This window comes from Pinus tabuliformis, chromosome J, assembly GCF_031772625.1.
Source record: "Pinus tabuliformis cultivar Carrire ecotype Pingquan chromosome J, CPIR1, whole genome shotgun sequence".
Lineage (NCBI taxonomy): Eukaryota > Viridiplantae > Streptophyta > Pinopsida > Pinales > Pinaceae > Pinus > Pinus tabuliformis.
The window spans coordinates 539,684,764-539,710,371 of record NC_142295.1 but is presented as its reverse complement, the minus strand read 5'-3'; the positions used below and the strand labels follow the sequence as shown (position 1 = coordinate 539,710,371).

General features: G+C 39.3%; 1 protein-coding gene across 1 annotated transcript in view; it reads left to right on the top strand.

Moving 5' to 3' along the window:
• The window catches only part of ALDH5F1 (aldehyde dehydrogenase 5F1), a 369,083-nt gene that overhangs the window by 271,489 nt on the left and 71,986 nt on the right, over nt 1-25,608 (top strand). The window contains exons 13-15 of the mRNA XM_089380687.1: nt 7,936-8,021; nt 8,527-8,559; nt 8,760-8,792. Of these exons, the coding sequence (XP_089236813.1) occupies nt 7,936-8,021; nt 8,527-8,559; nt 8,760-8,792 (152 nt within the window). The remainder of the gene's footprint in view (nt 1-7,935; nt 8,022-8,526; nt 8,560-8,759; nt 8,793-25,608) is intronic.

The window sequence follows — 25,608 nt, the reverse complement described above, 5'->3', positions numbered from 1 at the left end:
TGACTATTTCATATTTATTATGATATTTTTTGTAAACAATATATGACAATTTAGTTTGATGTTTGAAGTTGGCAATTATAACTCATTGGTAGTGAATTATGAATATGATGCTTCGTGAAAGTTGAAACATTTCATTTCATGTTAGATATTCTTTGTTGTAATGGTTACAAGTACAACTTTGGTGATCGATAATGATAAATGTTATATGTTGAGTTTTGAAAGCTTGAAACTTTAAGATTGATGAATCATGAGACTCGATATGTGTGAAAATTCCTAATCAGAGAGAGATTTCCTCAGAATCTTTGCTTCCCAGCAAGGACTGCGCAATCCCTTCAAGGGGATTCGAATTGCCGCAAAATGCAACTATTGGTCTCTCTTCTCAGCGTTGGATCTGCTTTTCTTGTTTCAAAATCAATGCTCCGATACCATGTAAAAATTCCTAATCCTCCAGGAACCCTTATTGCAGCAAATCTGAATCTACTTCACCTACTTGATTTTAATTACATTCATCAAGTATTCTTCTGAATACTGAAGTAAGCTACTTCTGTAGCCTACACTACTTTAAATTTGATTACATGAAACATAGAATTGAGCAAAGAACAAGATACACAAGACACAACTTTTTTTGAACAAAATAGTCCCTGGAAAAACCCAATGCGGGAAAACCGGTGCAACAACTCTAAGGGTTTATTATTATGTAGGAGAAAATTATGAATACAAATCTAGGATGCTCAACTAGCAATCCTTTACAAAGAAAATACTGGACAAAACATTGGTAAAATAGTCTCACCCTGTCACTAGAGAATCAGTGACTGATCCTCAGCTCTGGGAGGCTCTGCGTCACCTTCTGATGGCCTTTGCGTCAAACTACATCACCCTGGGCAGCTTCTGCGTCATCCCTCCTGGATATTACACTGTCTCTTTGCTCTGGATCTTCTGCTGGCTGAGAATTCAACTTTCTTGCCTCCAGTCTCACACCTTGACTTCTACTCCTGAACTTCGAATTCCCTCTCCAAAAACTCGACTTCCCCTCTTTGACTGCGCTACCTCTGCGTCGCATTACGTAGGTTAGTGTCAGTCCTCCTCTAGACATCTTCTGTCCTTTCTCTGCCTTGTATTCTCTGGAAAGTCCTTCTCCCGGAATTTCACTGCCCCTTTGCTGCAAGATCTCCCCAATTGATTTTCCTCCTGAGAACTTCTCACCTCAGAAAATTGATTTCCTCAATCTCTGTGTGTGTTTCTAAATGAACCCCAAGCCTCCTTCTTCTACTTTTCCTATTGAGACTTCAAGGGTCGAGATTAAGTCTCTAATCAACAACTAAGATTAAAACATGACTTGATCCACCTTCTAGATCATTCTCACCCATATTTTGATTAATACATATTAATATTTTAATTTCCCTAAGTTTAGACTCAGGAACCCCATTAAAAATATTAATTATTTTAATAAAATACAATCTGGGTGGAATTTCACAAAACAGTTTCTGGGTTCTTTAGAACTCATGTGCCTTAGCCTCTCCACCAATTTTCAAGGCTAGAGCACTTCCGATGCTACCAAAAACTAACGCTCCCTCTTAGCGAGCCTCTCCACCAATTTTCAAGGCTAGAGCACTTCCGATGCTACCAAAAACTAACGCTCCCTCTTAGCGAGGAAAGTGCTCTAACAATAATGTCCACCTGCATGCTGCTCTGTCTTTGAAGCACTTCCTTTCTGCATTGTTGCTGCCACCAACACTGTGCTACTACTGCTATTGTACTGTTGCCCATGACACTGCCGTTGCCGCTAATCTGACTGCTACTAGTCTCTAACCTTCTAAATCTTCTGCACTGCAGCTAACTTCTACACTATGCCATTTGCACTGCTTCTAACCTTGCTCTACACTAATCAGTCTCTGGTCTTCGGCTACTGGATCTGTCTCTCCAAACAGTCCTCTGCATCATCTGACACTAAGTCCATCTCACTACTGCTGAATCTTAGGCTCCCGTGGCAAGGAATTGATCCAAGAGGTGGACTCCTCAAGGATCCTACCCACATGTAGTCTTCCTAACTATAGATCAATATCACCCCATCTCCCTCCTGGAGATGTGTGGGCAATCATGGCAAATTCATCTTCGTCAATATTTGTTGGAGCAGCCTTAGGATCATGTTTCTCATCCTTATCCTTTTTCTTGAAAGGACAATGGGATGCATAGTGTCCCATATTGCCACAACTGAAACATTTCACCTTCGAAATGTCCTTCCGCTTCTACTTCTGCTGTCCCTTTTTGATGCTAGAGTTGTGTTCTCCTCCTCTTCCTTGGGCTTCGTGCCACTCCCACTAGTGCCCTTGAGGTTGACCTTAACTAGGTCCCTCCTTAATTCTTCCTGTTGAAGAGCTGCCCACATCTCCTCCCATGGTGGTAGTCTTTCCTTGCCCAACATGCTTTCGACGAAGACTTGCCATTCTTCCAAGATTCCATTCAGGGCTATCCTCACCATCACGGTTGATTGAGGAGTGGACCCCACTGCAACACGCTAGTCTCTGGTATCCTGAAGATGTTGAAGATAGGAGTTAACCCCTTCAACCTTCTGCATCAAAGTCCGTTGCAACTTCTGTTCTAGGTACATGTCCCGTTGTTTGGAAGAGCCTTTATATAGGGAAGACAAGGCTTCCCACAGCTCTCGGGCTGTATCCTTGCCCTGCAAGTGTGCGACTACATGATCTCGAATTCCATCAAGAATGAGCCTCTTCACCTTTGCCTGCCTAACCTTGTACTTCTTCCTTTGATTATTTTCAGCAGGAACAACTACAACACTTTGACATAAGCTTCGAGATCGTATTCTTCCAGAACAACTAAGATTCTGGTCTTCCATATGACATAGTTGGAAGCCCCTTCCAACATGTCCTAATCTTTGAGCCCATGCGATGTCATCTCACCCAATTGTCAAATTGATTCCTCTAGTCACTGCTCAACACTGCTGCCCGACGGTGAGAAATTCAAAATTTTTGGCAAAAAGTTCTCTGAGGAGAAATTTCCCTTCTATGTGTTTTCGCTCTTTTTTCGATGGATTTCTGCCCTGGCAAAAACTACACCCTTCAAGTAGTACGTTGAGGCTTTGCGTCACTCCCTCTGCCTTTGCAAGCTCACGATTCAGAAATCGTACCTCTTTGTCGATTCTGTCAGAGAGAGATTTTCTCAGAATCTTTGCTTCCCGGCAAGGACTACACAATCGCTTCAAGGGGATTCAAATTGCTGCCAAATGTAGCTATTGGCCTCTCTGCTTAGCGCTGGATCTACTTTTCTTGTTTCAAAATCAACGCTCCAATACCATGTGAAAATTCCTAATCCTCCAGGAACCCCTACTATAGAACATTTGAATCTACTTCACCTACTTGATTTTAACTACATTCATCAAGTATTCTTCTGAATACTGAAGTAAACTACTTCTGCAGCCTACACTACTTTAAATTTGATTACATGAAACAAAAAACTGAGCAAAGAACAAGATACATAGGACATAGTTATTTTTGGACAAAATAGTCCCCGGAAAAACCCAATGCAGGAAAACCGGTGAAACAACTTTTATGGTTTATTATTATGCAGGAGAAAATTATGAATACAAATCTAGGATGCTCAACTAGCAACCCTTTACAGAGAAAATACTGGACAAAAGACTGGTGAAATAATCTCACCCTGTCACTGGAGAATTAGTGACTGATCCTCAGCTCTGGGAGGCTCTGCATCACCTTTTGATGGCCTCTGCGTCAAACTGCATCACCCTGGGCAGCATCTGCGTCACCCCTCCTAGGTATTACGCTGCCTCTCTGCTCTGGATCTTCTACTGGCTGAGAATTCGACTTTCTTTCCTCCGGTGTTACACCTTGGCTTTCGACACCTGAACTTCGAATGCCCTTTGCAGAAACTCCACTTCCCTCTCTGACTGCGCTGCCTCTGCGTCAGCACTATGTAGGCTAGTGTCAACCCTCCTCTAGACGTCTTCTGTCCTTTCCCTGCCTTATATTCTCCAGAAAGTCCTTCTCTCAGAATCTCACTGACCTTCTATTGTAAGATCTCCCCAATCGATTTTTTGCCTGAGAACTTCTCACCTCAGAAAATCGATTTCCTTAATTTCTCTATGTTTTAAATGAACCCCAAGCCTCCTTATACTTTTCCTGTTGAGACTTCAACGACCGAGATTAAGTCTCTAATCAACGGCTAAGATTAAAACATGACTTGATCCACCTTCTAGATCATTCTCACCCATATTTTGATTAATACCCATTAATCATTTAATTTCCCTAAGTTTAGACTTAAGAACCCCATTAAAAATATTAACTATTTTAATAAAATACAATCCGGGTGGAATTTCACCAAACGGTTTATGGGTTCTTTAGAACTCATGTGTCTTAGCCTCTCCACCAATTTTCAAGGCTAGAGCACTTCCGATGCTACCAAAAACTAACAATATGTTGTATGTTACTAACTTGTGGATGTGGTTGATGAAGATTATAACTTCTAGATGATTGATGTTGTATTGTGCATTCTATGTTTTTATGCTTTTTATATCTAATTCATCCTTCTACATGTTTTTGTTGACATATATGCATCAAAATATATAAAAATATATATTACATAAAAATTCACTCTCGATTCGCTCCCGAACTGGGAGCTTTTGAAAATGTCGCTCTCCACTCCCCGCTTTCGCTCTCACTCACAAGTAACCTTGGTAAGTACACTTGTTGAATATCTATTTTCTTATATGTCTATTGTATGGAATATTGTTGAATCTAGGCCTTGCTATTGTGCCCTAATTTATTCAAAACATATTGAATGCTATCCAGATGATATATTGCATGCATTACTCATGCATAACATGTGAATGAATGTCCTAATGGTGAACATTAACTAGCTTTCCCATGAAAATTCCATTATCCTTTGCATAGGTAAATACTTGAATTTCGCTGCTAGGGCATCAAGAATTCAACCTCCTTAGCAACTTGTTGGTTGATCTATCACATGATAGACTCCATATTCCCAAGGAACAAGGCATTGGCCTACTTTGTTGGTGATCAATCCTATATCTCATCCATAAATTCTTCTTCTCTAAATTCGGTCCCTTCAAGGCCAAGCTTTCTAACTAGGGCTTGGTGCTAATCCCTAGGCAAGGTACATTTTGTTGGATTGGAGAGCCTAAACATCAAGAGGAGCCTAAACATATATAGGCCTTCTTCAAGAGTGATCTAAATGTCCTTTTCGTCACCAAAGCTCCGATACCATGTTGCTTTTTCAAGTGCAATAGATATAAGCACAAATTTCTGAAATACTGATAATTACTTCTAATGATATAGATTTTCTTTTAACAATTCCAGTTTATCATTAAGTAATTACATTTTAGAAACTCAAACCATAAAACCATAAGGAAGATAGAGTTCAAGATGCAGAAAGAGAACACAAGATTTACCCTGGGAAACGCACGTGGGGGAAAACCCAACAACCTTTTCCTTAGAGAAATTGTTTAGTTCAACAAGAGATACATCTAATGCTGCTAGTCAACTATGCCATCAAACTGATCAACAAGCTATGGTTTAACCTGGTCAAGCAGCTCTTAGTCAAGTCAAGTGAAGTCAAACATCTGCCCTGCAAATTTTGGCCCTCTCTGATCTGCATAGGCCAAATTTCGGCCTCTCAGAATATGCCCAGAATTTCAGCCTGTGTAGAAACTGTCTAGATTTCGTCTTGTCCAGAAACTTCTGTGCAAAAGGTCACAATTGCGAGGTCAAGAGAGAGATATAGATGTTAGGGATGAATTCATCCTTCTTCTTCTTCTTCATCCTTCTTCTGCTTCGCTTGGATGCCCAAAAATTGTCTTGCTTGTGTGAGATCGAATGATGCCTTTATGGATGAGGTCAAATGCCTTTATATAGTGTTCTATCTTCACGAATTGGTGTGTCTTTTCACTAGAGCCGACTTGACTTGAGGGAGGGTTTACTTGACTAGTTTGGAGCCAAAAATCAATATTTAAATTTCAAAATTTTCTCTTTTAAATCTGACATGAAGAACATGTCTAATAATAATTCTTTCAAGGGATAATCAATGAAAATGACATGAACATGTCTTACAAATTCATTATACATGACGAGGGCTAAAAATAAATTATGAAAACCGACCATAGCTACAAAATTCGATACCGTTGCCGAGGAGGAGTTGTGTCCTCCTCCTCAAAATCTATAGTATATGCTTCAATAAACTTTGATAAGAACATTCCAAAGATGAAGTTAAAATTTCTCATCTGGAAACTCCCAAGTCTTATTCCATTGAGGATCTTCTCGTAGCAGGCCTAGCGAAACATTCCTTCCTCCTAAAAGGAAGGCTATCTTGAAGACTCCTGTAACTCAAGGCTCTCGCACAAGAAACACCCTCTTCAATAGCCCTTTCTTTCTCAGCCACAATGGCCAAGTCATGGCTAACTAGTGTCTACAAGCCCCTTTGACATGAGTGCCATTCAGGGATATACCCATAAATTACATCACAAGTATGAAGAATGGTTGCCCAAGTTCACTGGAAATGATGTAGTTACATCTGGACAATGCATATAAGTATACTGTCACAAGTCTTATTGTAATCATCATTCTTATCATCCTATCAATTCTTCATTATTCAATACATATTCGTATATATTTGCAGAAATCTTCCATAAATTACAATAATGAGAATTCTGTACAGATTTCCTTGCCAGTTTGTGTCAAAATTTGGAGAGAAGAATAGTTTGAGGGACTACTAAGAAAAAAGGGTGATTCCATTCATTGGGTTGTGCAAGCTTACAGGGAAAAAGGGCCGTGGATTGGGACTATTGTAGGTGTAAATATTATCTGTGAACCTAGGAATTGGATTGTGAGAAGAGAATTATAGCCAACCACACTAAAGGTTCACCCCTGTGGATTCATAGCCTCAGCTTGGAGCTGGCTTCTGTTGCAAAGGGAATTGGTGCAGTATGGAGACTATGGTTTAGTGGAACATCCTTCTTCTATGGCCACTTGGTGGACAATTTCCAGCTAGGTAAATCTTCATGAATGTATCTGTGAATTGTGCTGAATTAATGTTGTTTATGTTATGGATTTTTATTTTCTGGTTTATTAAGTCTTGTTTGCATGTGTAAGTCCACATACATAATCTATGATGCCATTGTGACTGATTGATTAATTATTCTTTCATAAGGATATATTGTCATGTCTGCTTATGTTAACTAATTAATAGGACAGTGAGGAATGATATCAGAGAAACAAATTTGGAGTGAAATTGGTGGTTTCAAGAAGTACTCGATATGCTCAACAAAGCACAGAGTGTATTGGTTACATTACAGATAAATTTCTCTCATTTCTCTGTTTATCTCAATGAGTGAATCCAGCCAATCAAATAGGGATCTTTACTCTATCTTCATGGATGCTCTAAAAAAGACTCACCTAAAACGTAACTTTATAAACTCAATTATTTGTTATTATTGTTTACTTCCTAAAATCATGTTTCTAATAATAGTTCTTAAATGTATAATTATTAGTGCTATTGCTCTGAATAGAGGGCATGCTCCTCCATCTGCAATTGTTGATTCTAAAATAACAGATAGATTTGTTTACAATCATATCTTCTCTTTAAGAATTAAATAGCAATTATATATCGTAGTTACTCCATGGTCTTGCAGCCTGATTGCTTCATTACCTTTGAAACAGATTGCATATCCTGAATCTCATGTTCTATGCAAACTGCTCTATCTTCCCTGAATGAAATACTCTATAAATTAAAGTTTGACCAACAGAGCTATATTGAATCACTCTGAAGTCATTAAATGTTAGTATTTGCAATGTCTGGTTGGTCAGCATGGCCATTTTGGCAATTTAGAATTACTCTAGTTCATCCATTATCTGTCTTTATGGTGGTCAATATCCATTTCATTTGCAGGTATCTATGAAAAATTTGCAAGTCTCTTGGCCAGTGCAGTCCAGGACATGCGAGTCGGAAATGGTTTGGAGGAAGGTGTTATTCAGGTGATCTAGGAGTTCCCTTTTTTTCCTTCAGTATCTGTTCAGAAGGGATAACTTCGATTTCTAAATGCCATGATCCAACACAAACAAGCCTGATGAAACATGTCAATATTTAGTTTCTAATAAAAGATCCCATATTGATTTTACAGTTGCACATTCAGCACTATTTGATTTTCAATTGTTGAGCCATTGATCCCTATTCTGTTTGGGAAATATGGACAACTGACATTTTGATTGAGTTCACTATGTGCCGTTGTGTCTCCTTGGTTGAATTAATGAGGCAATTCTGATTTTGAATCTATGGCTTTAATTTTTTTTTATTTTTATTTTATGAGAATGGAATTTAAAACATTTCCTTCGCTGACTCCACTTTTCAAGTCCTTGGTTGTGTCCGTTATTCTCCCCAGAGATATAACTAACTAAAGAACTGGATACTATGTTGGTCTCAATTAATATTTCCTTGTGACTCCATTGTTTTTCAAAGCTTGATTCTCTGTTTTGGAAGCAGGGCCCCTTAATCAACAATGCTGCCGTGCAAAAGGTACTACTTCAACTTATTTTTTCTCATAAAAGCTCTTTTGTGCTTCTTTTTTACTACCAATTTGTTAGAACTTGCTAGTAATTGACATCACTTCTCTTGCACTGATTTGGGCATGCATATTCTTTTATTTTAAGAAATGGACAATTCTTGCTTTTGGTTAGAAATTGACAGGTGATGAGTATATTTTGGCTTGTTTGCAGGTTGAAAAGCACATACAAGATGCTGTATCAAAGGTAATTTGACAATATTCATATTAGTAGCAGATATACCAAACCCACTTGGATTATCATATAGTTATGCTCTTCCTGATAATGATTTATTGTTCCTTTAATGGTTTGAAAAATGTTTGTTAAAGTGTTCTTTTGGGATAGAAGCTCAAATTAGGGAGAGCACCTCTCCTTTTCTTTATTTGTAATGTTTATTGCTGGATAATCCCAGCACGGTCTAGAAAAAAGGAATATTCCATTTGGACGGTTTTGAGTAGATACTATTTAAATTCTTTTTACGAAAGGATGAAATGGATTTTGATTTGACTCAATGGTCATTTAGACAACTGGGATAAATGTGCCTGTGTTTATGCTGTAGATATACACGTGAAATTGCTCATGGTTTTTGTATCAACATGATTATCTCTACATAAATACATAGACACATAGTAAGTGTCTATATCTCTATTCATATTTCCAATAGCATGGACATATGAATATCATTTTTGTAGAAGAATCTGAGGCGTTGACAAGTTCAAGGATTGTTGTTACAGAGAAGCAGTCTAGTGGGATATTAAGGTGTTAAAAAGCTACAATAGTGGAGGATTTGTCTCTAAGGAGTTTTCTGAATATTACAAATGCCAAATAGGCTGAGATGCTAAGCAGAAGACTAGTCCTTACATTGCTAAGTAGACTAGAGTGGTAGAACAAAATAACTAGACGCTGGTCAATATCCATTGCTTATTACTGTACTTACAGATTTTGATAGTTGTTTTGGTAGAAGCAGTGCAATGACCACAACTGTCAAGAATTGGAGGTATTGAGGGTGTTACAGAGCATTATGGCTGAAGGGGCCTATAATGGGAGGTGATTATTTGTTGTGCATCTAAAGGGAGAAGCTCCTTGGGATCCAACAAGGGAATTAAAGGATTACAAAATGAATGCCAAAATTTAGTGGTCTTAGTTAGCATTTAATGGAGAGAATCCCAAGAAGAAATGCAATGACAAGTGGCTGAGATTGACAATCCCAAGGAAAAGTTAACTTTCCAAGTGGCTGAGATGACTGTTGTGTAATCCTGTAGGTGGCAGCGAGCTATCCCAAGACTGCTGGTGCGAGTTCCTTGCTGGCTGGCATGTTATCTCTGTGAGGATCTGTGTACAATCTTCTTGTTTCCATGTGTGAGCATGTGGAGGATAAGGGAGAGTCAACTCCCACCAAAAACTCAACCATATCCTGGTGTTTAGACAGCTGTTATGATGACTGTTGTGTGGAAAGATGCTAACTCTTTGTGATAAGTGGAGGAGATGGGGAAGTTAACTCCCCTTTTGGCTGCCAACTATCTCAAACAAAACTGCTGGCACTTAAGATATGACCTCGGCCTCTTAGAAGACTCAGTTTGGCCCTCATTTCGTGGGATTTGGTCTCCCTAACAACCAGTGTCAAAGAGCCATTCGACCTTGGCTTATTTGGCTGCCCAATCATCATTTTAACTCAATTCTTGACTTGAATTTAATATCCACGTCATTTTCCTTGACTCCTTTGACTTGGAAAACATAATAAATATTCCATCACTTATTGATTTTTTGTATTTTTTGTCCTTCTTGGCACTTGCATTAGAGAAAGTGGATTTTCAAGGGGAGATAGTCATTTTTTTGACCCCCAAAGATGGTCTTAGGATAATGTTGGTGTTCTAAGCATGAATTTCGAGATCTCACATGCCACCAACATCTCCTAGAGCCACTTATTTACAACATTACATAGAAAATTAATTAAAATCCCGTCCTGCGGGAAATTTTGATTAATTAAAAAATCCCAAAAAAACTTAGTCAAATTCCACAAGACTCTGGATATGACCTGGCATGGTAATATACATCGACCCTAGACATTAGGATGGACTCAAGACCTAATTAGTAAGCCACACTCCAACTTTTGAGGTATTGAGTGAAAAAAATCGACTAATTATTTATCGTTGGAGAGCGATAATTGGTCAAGTGAGGAAAACACTCTAAACTAGAAACACTTATTAACTGGGTCCCAAGTCGGCAAAGCCTAGTACATAAGTTCATCACACTAGCGACATTTATTACAAATCCCGTAGGGGTACAGAATTTGAGAGAGAAATTATAGAGAAAGGAGAGAGAAAATGGGGCATAGATGCCCTACTAACTTCTAATCTTCAAAGAATTTTAGGAATGCCTTCTTCATTGGGAAATGAAGCCTTCGTTCCCTAACATGTGCATATGAGTAGGTAATAGGGACCAAAAGCCTCCAAAAATGGGGAGGTGTGATCCAGATTGGATCATTAAATTGTTTGTCATCCATCTCGATGCTTTTAGAGTGGAAAAAGTGGAGGAATCAATTCACATGATCTTTTTTATTGGCGGGACCCAATTTGTCAAATTTGGGTTTGAAATCTTCCGGGAGCATTTGAAGACATCAAATGACGTTTTTTGGGTGTAAAACTTTCTGCTTTAGCGCCAATTTTGTTTTCCTATTCTACACATAGAGGCCTTTCCAATGGTGCAAGAATTGCCTCAATTGGACTTCTTATGTAAGAGTTATGCCTCTCGGAAGTTGACCTTCTTGTGTTGGCCAACATAATTTGATAGGATGCCACATCAACCCCCATATCTTATTGAAAATGGGCTCACACGTGATTATGATGAAGAAGACTCTAGAAGAGTCAATATTGTAACTCTGGTTAAGAGGTGAAGGAGCCTAACCAAACCACTAGTAGGCTATTGGGTTGTGTTATAATTGGGCCTCTAGAAAGAAAAGGGATTCCATTCTTTTGAAGTGTATCTTGTTCCATAGATGAGTAGAGTAGTTGAGAGCAGGGTTGTAGGGGAGCGCCCCCCCCCACGCCCCCCCTCCAATTCGTGTTCCGGGTGGGTGCAGCTCAGGGGTGTGGCTCGGGAGTGTGCTCCCGAAATTGCTCCTGAAGAGGGAGTGATTTCGGGAGCGCGCTCTCGGGAAAAAAAACGCTCCCTGATTTTGCCAAAGCGTTTTCAGGAGCATTCGCTCCTTGATTGCTCTCGTACGCTTTGGGAGCGTTTTTTCAGAGGGGGAGCGGTAGGGGAGCGATCGTTCCCCCTCATAAAAAAATGCTTCCGGCCGACAAAAAAAAGGCTGTGACCGAGTGGGAGGGCAATGCTAGCAGTGGAGAGGAGAGAGGAAAGGGAGGGAAAGGGAAGGAAAGGGGAGAGGGGGAAATAAATAGACCCTCTCCCCTCCCGTTATTCACTTCATCTATTGAGAGCTTGAGCAAGAGAGTTTGGAGCAAGAGAGAATTTGAAGCTTGGAGAGAGGAGCTTGGAGGAGCTTGCAAGGGGAGATGGGAGCTTGGGATTGAAGGCCAAAGAGGTAGCATCTACACTCTAGCATTTTTTTTTTTTTTATGTTAATTACTAAATAAATAAATAAATTTTTTCTCTATTTACCTTTCCCATTCCTCCATTTTTTTGCAGATTCAAAACTTCAAATTTCAAACATGATGGTTATATGGCTTGTCATTTTCTTATTCTTGGTTCCTTTTTTGGTTATTATGGTGTTGGAGAGTAGAAGAAGGAGGGTTGCGCATGAAGAAGTGGATGAAGAAGTGGGTTATAGTGGATTTGATGAAAACCCCGGAGAGGAGTACTTTGGTGAGGAGGAGGAGAGTGAACATGATTCAGCCCAAAAAACTAAAGAAGACCAATCCCCATTGTGGAAATATGTTTCTAGGCCTGAAGTAGGGAAAGGGGGTGGAACCACTAAATTTCACTGCCCCCATTGCAACAAAACTTACACAAGTTTATACACCTGTGCCAGAAGGCATCTTTGTGGGAAAAGGCAATGGGATGAAGATAAAGTAATAGGAATCAATGCTTGTGCAAGTGTGTCAGCAACATATAGAGCCAAATACATAAGGGAAGAGGAGGAAGCCCAATACAAATCTAAAAAATCAAAGGGTTTGTTTAAACCAAGCTCACAATCACATCAACACGGACAAAGAACTTCTTCAACATCCTCCCATGGCAGTGGATATGGAGTCACAGGGTCACCAAACATCTCTTTAAGGCGTAGAACCATATCAGATTTCCTTGATGAAGGGTATAGGAATGATGTGGATTCAAAAGTTTACCGGTTTCTCTATGCATGTGGGATACTAGTTTCTTCGCTCACCTTATTGGCATGAAATGGTTTCTGCCATAAATGATGCCCCTAAAGGATACAAGAGCCCTGGGTATGACAAGGCTAGAACCGTTGGACTTGATCATGAAAAAGAAAAAATATCACATTCTTTGAGTAAAATGACAAATTCTTGCACCGAGCATGGGGTGTCCATTGTATCTGATGGATGGACAAACGTAAAAGGCAAGCCATTGATAAGTGTTCTTGCTATGTCTATTAGTGGTGCCATCTTTCTTTCAGCATATGATTACTCGGAGAAGTACAAGACTGACATCAAACTTGAAACAATTGAACGTATTGGGCCATACAATGTCCTCCAAGTCATCACTAATAATGTTGCTAATTACAAGACAATGGGAGCAATTATTGAGGATAAATACCCCAACATATTTTGGTCTGGGTGTTTGGTTCACACAATGAACCTTTTGATGCATGATATTATTAAGAACAAAAACCAACAATACAAATGGATTGGTGATTTGTGCAAGAGAGACAAACAAATGATAAAATTTATTACAAATCATAGCAATACCCATGGGCTTTTCTGTAGCCACTCAAGATTGGAGCTGTTGAAGATTGCGAAGACTAGATTTGCTAGCTATTACCTTACCTTCAGGTGCCTTTTGAAGGTAAGAGAGTCATTGGCTAGCATGATATCAAGTCCACATTGGCAGGTATTAAAGGAAAGGGCTACAAATGCAGCTGACAAGCAAGGTTTTGAACTGGTGGAGGAGACCGCTCTTGATGGTCATTTTTGGGCACATGTGAGGCAAGTATTGGAATTCACCAAGCCCATTTATAGCATGATTCTTTTTGTAGATACAAATAAACCAATGATTGGAGAGGTGTATGAGCAGATGGATACCATGTTGGGGAAAATAAAGGATATTGTTCAGAAAGATGATCCCAACATGTATACATTGATTCACAATTGTATGTGTACACGGTGGAATAAACTTAATGTTCCACTCCATGCCTTGGCATGTATCCTTATGCCAAAATACTACTCTCCATCTTGGTTTGGCCAACCTGCACCTCGGGGTGGGGTTAGGGTCAAACCCCATACAGATGCAGAGGTACAAGAGGGATATTTGAAAGCATTAGACAAGCTAATCCCTGATAGGGAGGAGTGTGTTAATCTGCATCTTGAATTAGGAAGATACTTTAGTTGCACTGGTTTGTTTGGTTCTTTCCATGCAATGGAAGATAGAGATAGATTTGATGCTCTCACATGGCGGGAAGCATATGGCGGCATGGGACTTCTGCCAAAATTGGAAAAAAAAGTTCTCACAGGTTGTAAATACTTCTTCTGCAGAGAGGTGTTGGAGCAACTACAACTTCATACATAATGTGAGAAGAAACATACTCAATGAAAATTGGGCAAAAATCTTGATTTATGTGCACTACAACTTGAGGTTGTTGAGTCATTATTGTGATCGGGCTTATGAGAGATGAAGATGAAGCAAAACTTATGAGAGATGAAGATGAAGCCATGCCACCCCCACCATCCAGGACCAGTGCTAGTGCTCGAGTTCCAAGTCTTGTTTCTTTGCTGTCGCCTCCTCCATTTACATCCTCATGTGGAGGGCATGTGCCTTTTGGTTTTGGTCGTGGGACTGTGCAGGAGGAGATTCCTAGAATACCACCACGACTTGCACATAAATTAGACATTTCTCGTGGCAAGAGGAAGCTGTAGATAATAGATTTACTTGCCTTTTCTAGTTTCTTGTAGTTTTAAATTTTAATCACTGTTGACTCTTTCATATTTATTATGATATTTTTTGTAAACAACATATGACATTTTAAGTTTGAACTTTGAAGTTTAAGTTGGCTATTATAACTCCTTGGTAATGAATTATGAATATGATGCTTTGTGAATGTTGAAAGTTGTTTCATTTCATGTTAGATATTCTTTGTTGTAATGGTTACACTTAGCTTACAAGTACAACTTTGGTGATCAATTATGATAAATGTTATATATTGAAATTCGAAAGCTTCAAACTTTAAGATTGATGAATCATGAGACTCAATATGTTGTATGTTACTAACTTGTGGACTTGGTTGATGAAGATTATAACTTCTAGATGATTGTTGTTATATGGTTCATTCTATGTTTTTTATATCTAATTCATCACTCTACTTGCTTTTTTTGACATATATGCATCAAAATATAAATATATATATATATATATATATATATTATAAACGTTGCCGGAAATGCTCCCAAACCGCGAGATTATGAAAATGTCGCTCGTGCTCCCGCTTTCGCTCCCGGTCCCAAGTAACCTTGGCTGGGGGTGATAGGGAAAGAGCACACAAAGAGGATTTAGTAGCCCACAAAACATAGGCCATGCTTTTTTGTACTCACAATAATTTTCTATTCAGAGAAAGAGAGTAGAGCGACCTCACCTTGCAACTGGGTTTTCCCCCAAAAGGGTTTCCTGGGATATATCTTTTGTCAAATGTAGTTCGTAAGTTTTTATTTCAATGTTCTCTCTTTTCTGCATAAATCTTAATTTGCATGCATACACAATAAACACTAACTATAGATCTAGAAATCTAAAGAGACAATAACATTAATAGCGTAGATTTTAGATGTTTAAGTATAGATTATCAGGTCTGTTGTGATGAGCTGTCTAGTGGAATATCCATGACAATTAACAGATCACACTGACATATTTCTCTAAATCTTATGTTGTTGTTGTGTGTCTTCTCCTCTCCTCAACAACCTTTGCTTTTATAACTTTGCATTGAGACAAAACCCTAACTCTAACTGTAACTTTAATCTCAAAGTGATTGACGGTTGAGATTAGATCTCGCCTTACTTGAAATTAATGTCTAAAATTAAAAATTATTCACTAAAGTAAATTACTTTACCTTTCCTAAGTTTTATTAACTCAATAAGCCAACATATTAATATGTTCTTTCTCCTAAGTTAGACTTATTAGGGTAAGTAACATTATCAACTTTCTCAACCTAGAGCAAGTGTTCGAATTGTTAGAAAATCAGAAAGGCAGAAATATTTTCTTGTTCTTGACAATTACTTGTGATGTTTCTTATTATTACGATTCTTTATATCTTCTTTCTTTAGTTCATCAAGCAATTACCAAAAGTAGCAACACATAAAACAATAGACACTAGATGTAGGCACATGCAAAGGCAAAACCCCCTTCGAGGGGAAAACCCAATCAAGATAATTCTTCTTTTTAGTAGTATTCTTTAAGACTCTTCACCCTAGACCAAGACCAAACTTCCCCTCCACGCCAAGTCAGCCTCCAGAGTAACTCTAACCGAACATAGTTACATTTTCTAGCACTCCCTCTTAACTAGGGAGGTATTCATAATGTACAAATACAATGGAAGATCTCAAACTATATGAACCATGAAAAACTTTGGGCACTGCAATGCCATGGATTAGATTCTTGACCAGGGCAATCTATCCAAACAACGACTCAATAGTTTAGGCATCGCAATGCCATGGACTAGATTCCTGGCCAAGGAAATCTATCCAGGTGGGACTGAGATGGACTCAAGTTTTCAGCCCCTTTAGGTACCCTCAAGCTTACTTGCTAACCATCAACCCAAAAATACAGGTGTGTATCCAAAATAGAGCTCAATAACCAACACCATATTTCCAACATCGAGACTCAGACATCAACAAAAAGTGTCAACCAGATGTCTTGCTTCACTCACAAAGCCTCAACACCCCTTGATCCAGCAGATCAAGAATGACCAATCTCTCCCAATCAACCTGATTGGTAACCAGCATGCTATCAAATCCTTCGAGAGATTCCTCTGTACAGACACAACCCCATTCAATAATATACTTTCACATGTACATAATCAAATACAAATTTTCGGGTTTTCTAGACAACTTGATATTGCTTCTCAACTTTTCATAGGAGGACTATCAACTGAATCTTTGACAAAAGATTCCTCAATCATACATTTTTCCTTCCTACTTCCCATGTAGCAACATATCCTCCGAAATTCATTCTTCAATTCATACCAAGCTATGCCCTCCCTCTCAGCTAGAAATCATCTCTTCATCTAGACTCCTTCTTAATCTTAGGGAGATCTTTTCTATTCATGCTTCCTCAGGGAGACCAAATTCTTCTTTTCGACATCGGAGAATCCTTCGTGGCTTCCTATCATTTCATCAAAGTTATCATCCCACATCATGCTTATCATATCAATGAGCATCTTCACCATATTGAAGATTGTGTACTTGCACAACTTCAATAACAATTACAACCAAATCTATATAAGCATGATGTTAGCCATATCAGAATCACGGAAGCATTTCATATTTATGCATATCCGATACCCAAACTCAAACAAGAGACATACTCTTCAACATCTTGCTAGGAACTTTGTCATAAACCCTAGGCTACTTCATAATACTTTCATTACATCTAGGATTTCAATGTTTCTTTCAAAGGTATGACATACCTTCCTTCAACATATAGCAAACCCTAGAAACAATTCTTGCAAATATAGATCTACAAAGTATCTAACAATCTTTCAAAATACATATTGTAGACTTCTCACTAGGGATTCATACAAATCCTAGATTTCATACAAAAGAATCAATCAAAGTCAATCACAGCTTAGTCATTAACTTGAAAAACTTCCACTAGGGTTAGTTCCAACCCCTAGATTTTCAATGACCAGGTATCACTAGGGCTAGTTGCAAACCCTAGATTTCTATTCAATCATCAATCTCAACCAAAAGTTCAAATTTCAACAATCTCTTCACAAATCTCAAATTATCATATAGTCAACATTCATCAGAGATTCCTAGAATTCGAATTTCACAAATTCAACAATGTTACAGAGATCTCAAATCACCATATTTCATAGATTTTACTTTGACTAAGGTTTAACTCCAAAACCCTAGAATTCCACAATCTCAACAATCATTAAATACATAGATCTCAGATTGTTACATTTCACACTAGACAATGTCACTGCTAGTATTTAACTACAAAACACTAGATTTTCATTTTCGACAATCATCTAATATATTTCAGATTGTTATATCACATACTAGACAATTTTAACTTCACTAGGGTTAACACCCTAGATTTCCAAATATCATCATCCTAGAATCTCAAACAAGGATTTCCATTAAATCCTAAAACTCATGACCATCAATGACTAGGTCAACACATATCTAGGAATTCATAACCATACATAAGCATATCATATGTCCAACAATATTAATACATCCGACCTAGATCAAGCTAGGGTTTCAATCAAAATGACACATCTATACATGCCTAGATTTCATCATCACGCAAATACATTACATATCATGAGTTATTCAAACCCAACTTCACAAATATCAATAAGAGTTAGACACACAATCATCTTGATTACACTAAGGTTTGATAAGATAAACACACACATATCAAGGAAAACATTTCTAAGACAATATAAGGGTCTTGCTCATATATTCCACCAAACCCCAATGAGCTACGGTCCCAATGTAGAAACATAGCAAACCCTATATTACCAAAACATCAAAGGTTCTAGGTCTTTAGACCTTATCACTCAACCCTAACATGTTAGGATTTCCCGATCATACCAAAATCCCAAACATGACCTCATCAATAAGACTTCAACTAGCATTTCACAATATCCCTAAGCAGTTTAGGGTTTCAAACATTCACATTAGCATACCCTTCGGTTAGGGTTTTCCAGAACCTGTCTAAGGTTCTACATAGTCAATCAAGAATATGAATGGGGTGGGTAGATTTATCAAGAGATGAATCACCCAAACAAGAATCACTAGGATTCAATATAGCTAGTCATAACAAAGTTAGTAATAGATCATCAAATGAATAATCCTTTCACTCTATGTATTTAAAGCATACCTTTGTTTCTTGACTAACCTTGTCTTGAGAGATCCTCCTTTTTGATGTTTTCCTTGTCTTGAGAGATCCTCCTTTCAGATGTTTTCCTAATCAAGACAATAGAGGGAGAAAGGGGATTAGTATTTTAATATAACCAAATCTAAATGAGTACATGAGCCTAAGACTGAAAAGACATGAAATACTTATCTTTGGAGTTGTTGGGGGCTCCCTCCAAAGCTTGAGGGAAACCTACAAACTTAAAACAATAAAAAAATGTCTTTTCCAAAATATGTTAAAAACCTATAAATTCTAAAACATATAAAACAAGATATGTAAAGTTACAAGCAAAAGACTTAATAGTGAAAGTCCCTAATGTCGGGTTCTTCGGGCTTGACTTTCTTTGAGTCTCCTTCTATAGCAAGGTTGGCTTGATCTCTTCCTCTCTTCTTTCTCTTTGGATTCTCGAGACAATCACTTTTGTAGTGACCCTTATATGACATTGATAGCATTCTATCTTGGACATGTCAACTTTATTCCTCGGTCCCTTCGATATCTTTCCTTTATGATGAGCAACATAAGCATTTGATACTCCTTCAGGATTGACAACCATTGATATCCTTAATTCTTCTTGACTACAGGCAGTCCATAATTCTTCAAAGGTGGGAGCTACCTTCCAACTATTGAGACCTGCAGCAAATGCACCCCAAGAGGGTGGCAATCCTAATAGAGCAGTGATCACCAGTTCTTTGTCTGGAACAATTTCATCGATGGCGAAGAGATCATCCTTGCATTTAACTATCTTCACAAAGAAGGTTGCCACAATATCTTCTTTAGTCATCTTTGTAGTCCTCAACTCATTCTTCAAACTTGCTACTTGACCAATGTTCTTAATAGTGAACAACTTCGACAAGGCTTCATACATCTCCTAAGCATGATCGATGTTAGCTATGAATGGGACAAGATTGTCCTTTATTCCTTCTACCATCAGAGTCATGGCCACCAATTCTGAATCCCTGAATTCGCTTTGTTGGCATCACTGGCTTCTTTTGTAGGCTTCTTTACATTTCCGTTTACCAATTCTAGTACCTTGTTCTTCTCGAGGATTAGGTCAATCCTCTTCTTCCAAGATCTGAAATTAGATGCTCCTTCAAGTTTGTTCTCACCCATGATTGAGTTAGACATCTTCCTTGAATATGATAAACTCCTTCCCTGAGATAGTACCTATGAATGAATCAAGTGCTTGAGATTGCCATTTTCTTCCTTCTTCACCAAAGCTTTGATACCATGTTAGAAAATCAGAAAGGTAGAAAGTTTTTCTTATTCTTGATAATTACTTGTGATGTTTCTTATTATTACGATTCTTTATATCTTTTTTCTTTAGTTCATCAAGCAATTATCAAAAGCAGCAACACATAAAACAATAGACACCAGATGGCACATGCCGGGGCAAAACCCCCTTCGAGGGGAAAACCCAGTTAAGATAATTCTTCTTTTCAATAGTATTCTTTGAGACTGTTCACCCTAGACCAAGACTAGACTTTCCCTCCACACCAAGTCAGCCTCCCAGAATTTCGACCTCTTTCCAGCAACTTCGACCAGGCAGCAGCTTACGGCAACTGGTAGCTTCCGGTGATAGTGAAACTTGGAAGACTTCGATCTCCCAATCTAGGACACGAAACAGAGAGAGAGAGACACCAAAATTTCGATTTTCCTTGTCTCCTTAGACTTCCCCAAACTCGCATTCACTTCAACTTCCCGGCAACAGACTTTGCACCTTTTCCCAGCTACAAGAGAACTTTGCTCTTCTGCCCAGCTAAAAGAGATTTTTGCACTTCTTCCCAGCTACAGGAGAATTCGAACTTGTGAGAGAATGATACTCCAAATGAATTCGATGAGCTTCCTTTTATAGGCTTCTTATGGGGTCGAATAGGGTCTTTAGGTTGACTTGATCTTCTTCTAAGCTGACATGGTGTGGAGGTTACATAATTCATATTTGACTCAATACTTAACCTTTTTACATGATTCAAAAACCCAAGAAGGGTCTCTTCAAATGTACAATAACTCTATAGACTCAGAATAAATCCTAGAAGTCCTCAATGGGGACTTTGACCTAAAACACGATGACCCAAGCATGAAACCCATGCTTTAATAAGTCAAAATAATAATAATAAAATTCTTTTCTTTATTTTTTTGACAAGTACATTACATAATGACTCAAGTACATTGTTGAAGACCGGACATAGTTACATTTTCTAACACGAATGAGATGTGGATGACTTCTGCATGCCTAGACACAAGGCCTGTACAGAAGTACTTGACTAAGTTACAAAATTCAATACTCCTTAACAATGGAGGTTCTTTTGGAAAAATCTCCTTCATCTGGATTTGTATTGAATACCACCATGTCATTTGTTGTTGTCGCTGGTCCCTCTGAATTGGAAGGCTTCCCTGCTACTTGTGTCAGAATCTTACCTAAACACTTGTTTCTCTTGACCATACTTGTAGGATCTTTCCCTTGAGCGTCCATTGCTATTAGATTAGAACACTGAATCCCTAGTATCAACTCAGTCTTCAGAGTCTCTTGCTCAATCTCTATCACTAACATCGATCCTTGATCCAAGATCCCCTTAAATCTGCTTGTAGGCTGGCCCTACAAGTTGTACAACTTACCTTTCCTGACACCAAGCTTCACTGTTGTGTCTTGGGTAGCTCCCTTTGAACATATGGATACTTTTCCCTTCTGGTACTCAACTTCATACCCTGCGTCCTCTAGAGTTGAGATTGAGAGCATGTTCGTTTTAAACTTTGGGACATATAACACCTCTGCCACCTCTAGAGATCCTCCTACTTCCAGTTGGAATAACACTGTCCCTTTTTTTATTTTTGGTAGCATCAAACATGTGTTCTAGTCTTGATTTGTGTCTACGAGGCCAAGGAACATGACATCTCCAAAACCTAGAAAAGGTTTCGGGAGAAAACACCTAGAAACCACTCAATTAAGTTAATTGATCAATAATTAAAAAATGCCTAAGTCTATCTTAGGGAAATTGATTAATTAGCAAAAATTAATTGAGGAGATTGACTTATGCTCTAGACACTTCGAGAAAATGACTTGGATCAAGTCTAAGATGATCTTAGCCATCGATCATGATTAGATCTTGGTTGTTGGTGCTCCAGTGAGAGATTATAAGAGCAAGTCGATGAGATGGAGATAGAAACAATTGTGAGGGAGAGCAAGGCAAATCGAGCTACCTAGTTGCAGTGATTTAGCAAGGGAGAAGTTCTAGCCAGAGAAGAACAACAAGACGGGTTTGTAGTAGGGAGAGTTTCCAGAGAAATTCTATATTGGTTTTCCAGTTTCCAGTAGCTGGGAAGGGAGGCCGAAATTTCTAGCATAAACGCTGAGTTCTGTAGTGCGAGTTGCCTAGTTGCCAGAGCGAGTTGCCCAAAGATGTTCGATTCAACTGCTATTGCCTGGATCTAACACCCGTAGGCCTAGGGAATTGTTTTGGAGGAAGAAATAGGTAGGACAACTCAACTAGAGGGGTTTCCAGGGCAGATCAATTTATCGAGAGATAACAGTGCTTACTCCCATTTTGGATGATTGAATTTTCCAGGGAGTGTGAGTTGCCTAGTGAGGGCTAATTGAGTTGGAGAGGGGGAAAAACAATATTCCTAGTTGAGATATAATTTTTGGAGCTAAACCAGGGAGGCCAGTAGTTGTAATTCTCTATTTGCTGCATAATAAAATAAACCCACATCTGCTGCATTGGTTTACCCTTCTGGTTTTTCCCGGGGACTATTAGTCCAAAAATAGTGTTGTTTTTTATGTGTGTGCATCTATTTCTTAGTTCCTGATTTTATTTTCCACAACGTATTTTATGGTGAAGATTGCAATTGTAAATTATTCGTAAATTGTTGTAAACAATTAAACTGCTAACAACTAGGAGAATAATATCTAGTAATTGCAATCAAGGAATTTTCAGTGTTCCACGAGGTCGCGTCCCCCCACTTGGGGGTTGGGTTTCCTAGCTCCCTTGCGCTCCAGGGACTTGGGGATGAGAGGGGATTGTTTCCCCACACTCGCAAAAAACAAGGTATGCAAGGAAACTTGCAAGGGGTTGTTTACCCAAAAGGGGGTCGTCCGGGGTCGTAAAGGGTCGTCGGGGGTTGTCGGGGGTCGTAAGGGGTCGTCGGGGGTCGTAAGGGGTTGTCGGGGGTCGTAAGGGGTCGTCGGGGGTCGTAAGGGGTTGTCGGGGGTCGTAAGGGGTCGTCGGGGTCGTAAGGGGTTGTCGGGGGTCGTTTCCATTGACCAATTTCGAAATTTTTTTAATGATTTTTTTTTTTAAATCATAATTTTTTATTGTCTTTACTATTTCCAGCGGCAAGGGTTTCGTTTTAACTATTATTTCGTTGTTCAAGTTTAACCCAACGCCCATCCAAGTTTCTAATGCCGCCATCGTTGCTGAATGCCATCATTACTGGATGCCAATGCCGACACCGCCATCGCTGCTAGACGTCATCGAAACCTCCATTGCTATTGGTCGCCGTCAAAACCTCATTGTTGAACCGTTGCCAGTGCTGGACGCAACCTCACCCATCGAATTTGCAAGTTTGTAGCCTGCAGCCTTGGCCATCTACCTTCATTGTGCCTACAGCCATGCCCATTGACCTTCATTGTGCCTCATTGTGCAATTGCAAACCTGAGACTTGTCACTTTGCCTCATTGTGCCGACATTGGTGTGCTACTTGCCTCATTGTGCCGACGTTGGTGCGCTACTCGCCTCATTGTGCTAGGAGTCGACTTTGAAGTTTGCACTTGCAATTGCAGGTAGCCCATCAACATTGAATTTTGCAAATTGCAGGCTGCAGCCCATCGAATTTACCACAGTTTGCACAGTAAGTAACATTAACATTAATGATTGCAGCCTGTCACTGCGTTGTCTTTTTTTATTTTTTTTTGTAAATTGTAATTTTTTTTAATTTTTCAGTGTTGACTGTGTGCCTGTAGGCTGTCACTGTGTTTTTTTTTCAATGTTTTTTTGTAAATTTTGAATTTTTAAAAATTTTCATTGTTGAAACTTGACTATGGGCCTGTCACTACTTTTTTTTTCATTTTTTTTGTATTTTTTTTTTTAATATTTCTTTTTTTTCTCCGTAAAACTGATCTATTTATATTACAAAAAAGTCAAAAATGTTACAAAAATTACAGCTAGGCCAAAGCCCTGTTTCTTCAACGAAGATCATATACATTACTTCCATGCTGAGAGGAGCGACACATAACAAACTGAGACCGACACGTAACATGCTGTGACCGACACGAAGAGTTCCAGAGATGACACGGTGGATGATGGACAACATGGTGAACATGATGGACGACGCGTGGACTGAAACTATGGCGATATGGACAGAGATTACCGTCCTGAGCTAGATGACAGAAATGCAAAGAACTGAAAATGAAAAGGTCAGAGGAATTCATCCCTTGCTTCCCAGACTTGGCGAGTGCAGCGCTAATCTTCATCCGTGGAATGCGGCTCATCAGAAGCAGGTCCCTTGAGATTTTCCGCAGCTCCCTTGCCCTTGTCTGAGCTTCGTTGCACAGGCTCCCTACCCGGACTCGAGCTTCTGCGAACAGGTTCGCTGGGGCCAGCTTCATCCTTCTGGACCGGGCGCGTGAAATCCACAGTGGGAGTCTCCATATCGACCCGCGGAACTGTCACCGTGTCCATGCGCCCCCGAACACTGCTGCAATGCTCCACAGTAACAGACACTATGAGAGTATTGTTAGCAAAGGCACAGGGAATTCTGTAGCGAATGGCCGGATGTTCCGCATGGCCACACTCCGGCATACCCCAACAATTGCCTCTGGCATTACGGCCTGGAGGCCTGTTTTGCTCAGAGGTGATTTCAAGTGAAGACGAAGGAGAGAATTCAGGCCTCTGGGAGCCTGAGCGCCCTCGAGACATGCCTCTGCGACTGCACATCCTAAGTCTCTCCCTCGGCATATGGCTATGGCCTGCCTCTCCAGCAATACCTCCAGAATCCCAAGCAATTACCCACTCCTCTGGATTGTCAGAATCCCAAGCAATTACCCACTCGACTGGTTTGTGATTCATCTGAGCGGTAAGGATGGCCTCCTTATTAACCGCCTTGCTCCTCGTATGTTGCAGCGCATTGAATGGCGCCTGCAACTCCCTGTACATTCCTCCAACGCTCCTCTGCTCCAGACGAGACAGCCAAACGACATTCCCATCCCCCCGAGACATTGCGAAAATACCAATTGCATCGCCTTCCGGCGAATTTAAGGTTCGAGCAGTTTGGCATGGCGTGGCTTGTCCGGGCTGCCAGAGGCCCATGTGACAAGCCACATGCCTCTTAACTGCCTCAACACGCGGCATAGGCGGTGATGTCACCCGCATCCGGGAATAGGTATGATATTGTATTTTTTTTTTTAATATTTCATTGTTCACTGTATATAAATTTTTTCTTGTAAATTTAAAATATATATATATATATATATATATATTTTCAGTGTTGAATGTGTGTGTTAGTACTAGTCACCCTGTGTAATTTTTATAATTTTTTTTATTTTCACTATGTATCAATAATCAGTATGCATATGCCATAAAGCAACAAGCCTAAAGGTTTTATTAAAAATAAAATTTAAATTTAAATGGTAAACCCTTGTTGTAGGTTGCAACCTACAAGTTACATTCAAATTACAACTATGAGTTAGAGTTATTTTGGGAACAGTGACAACAGCTACAGTGGTAGTGAGCCACATGATGCACAAGAAGAAATTCAACGCAGT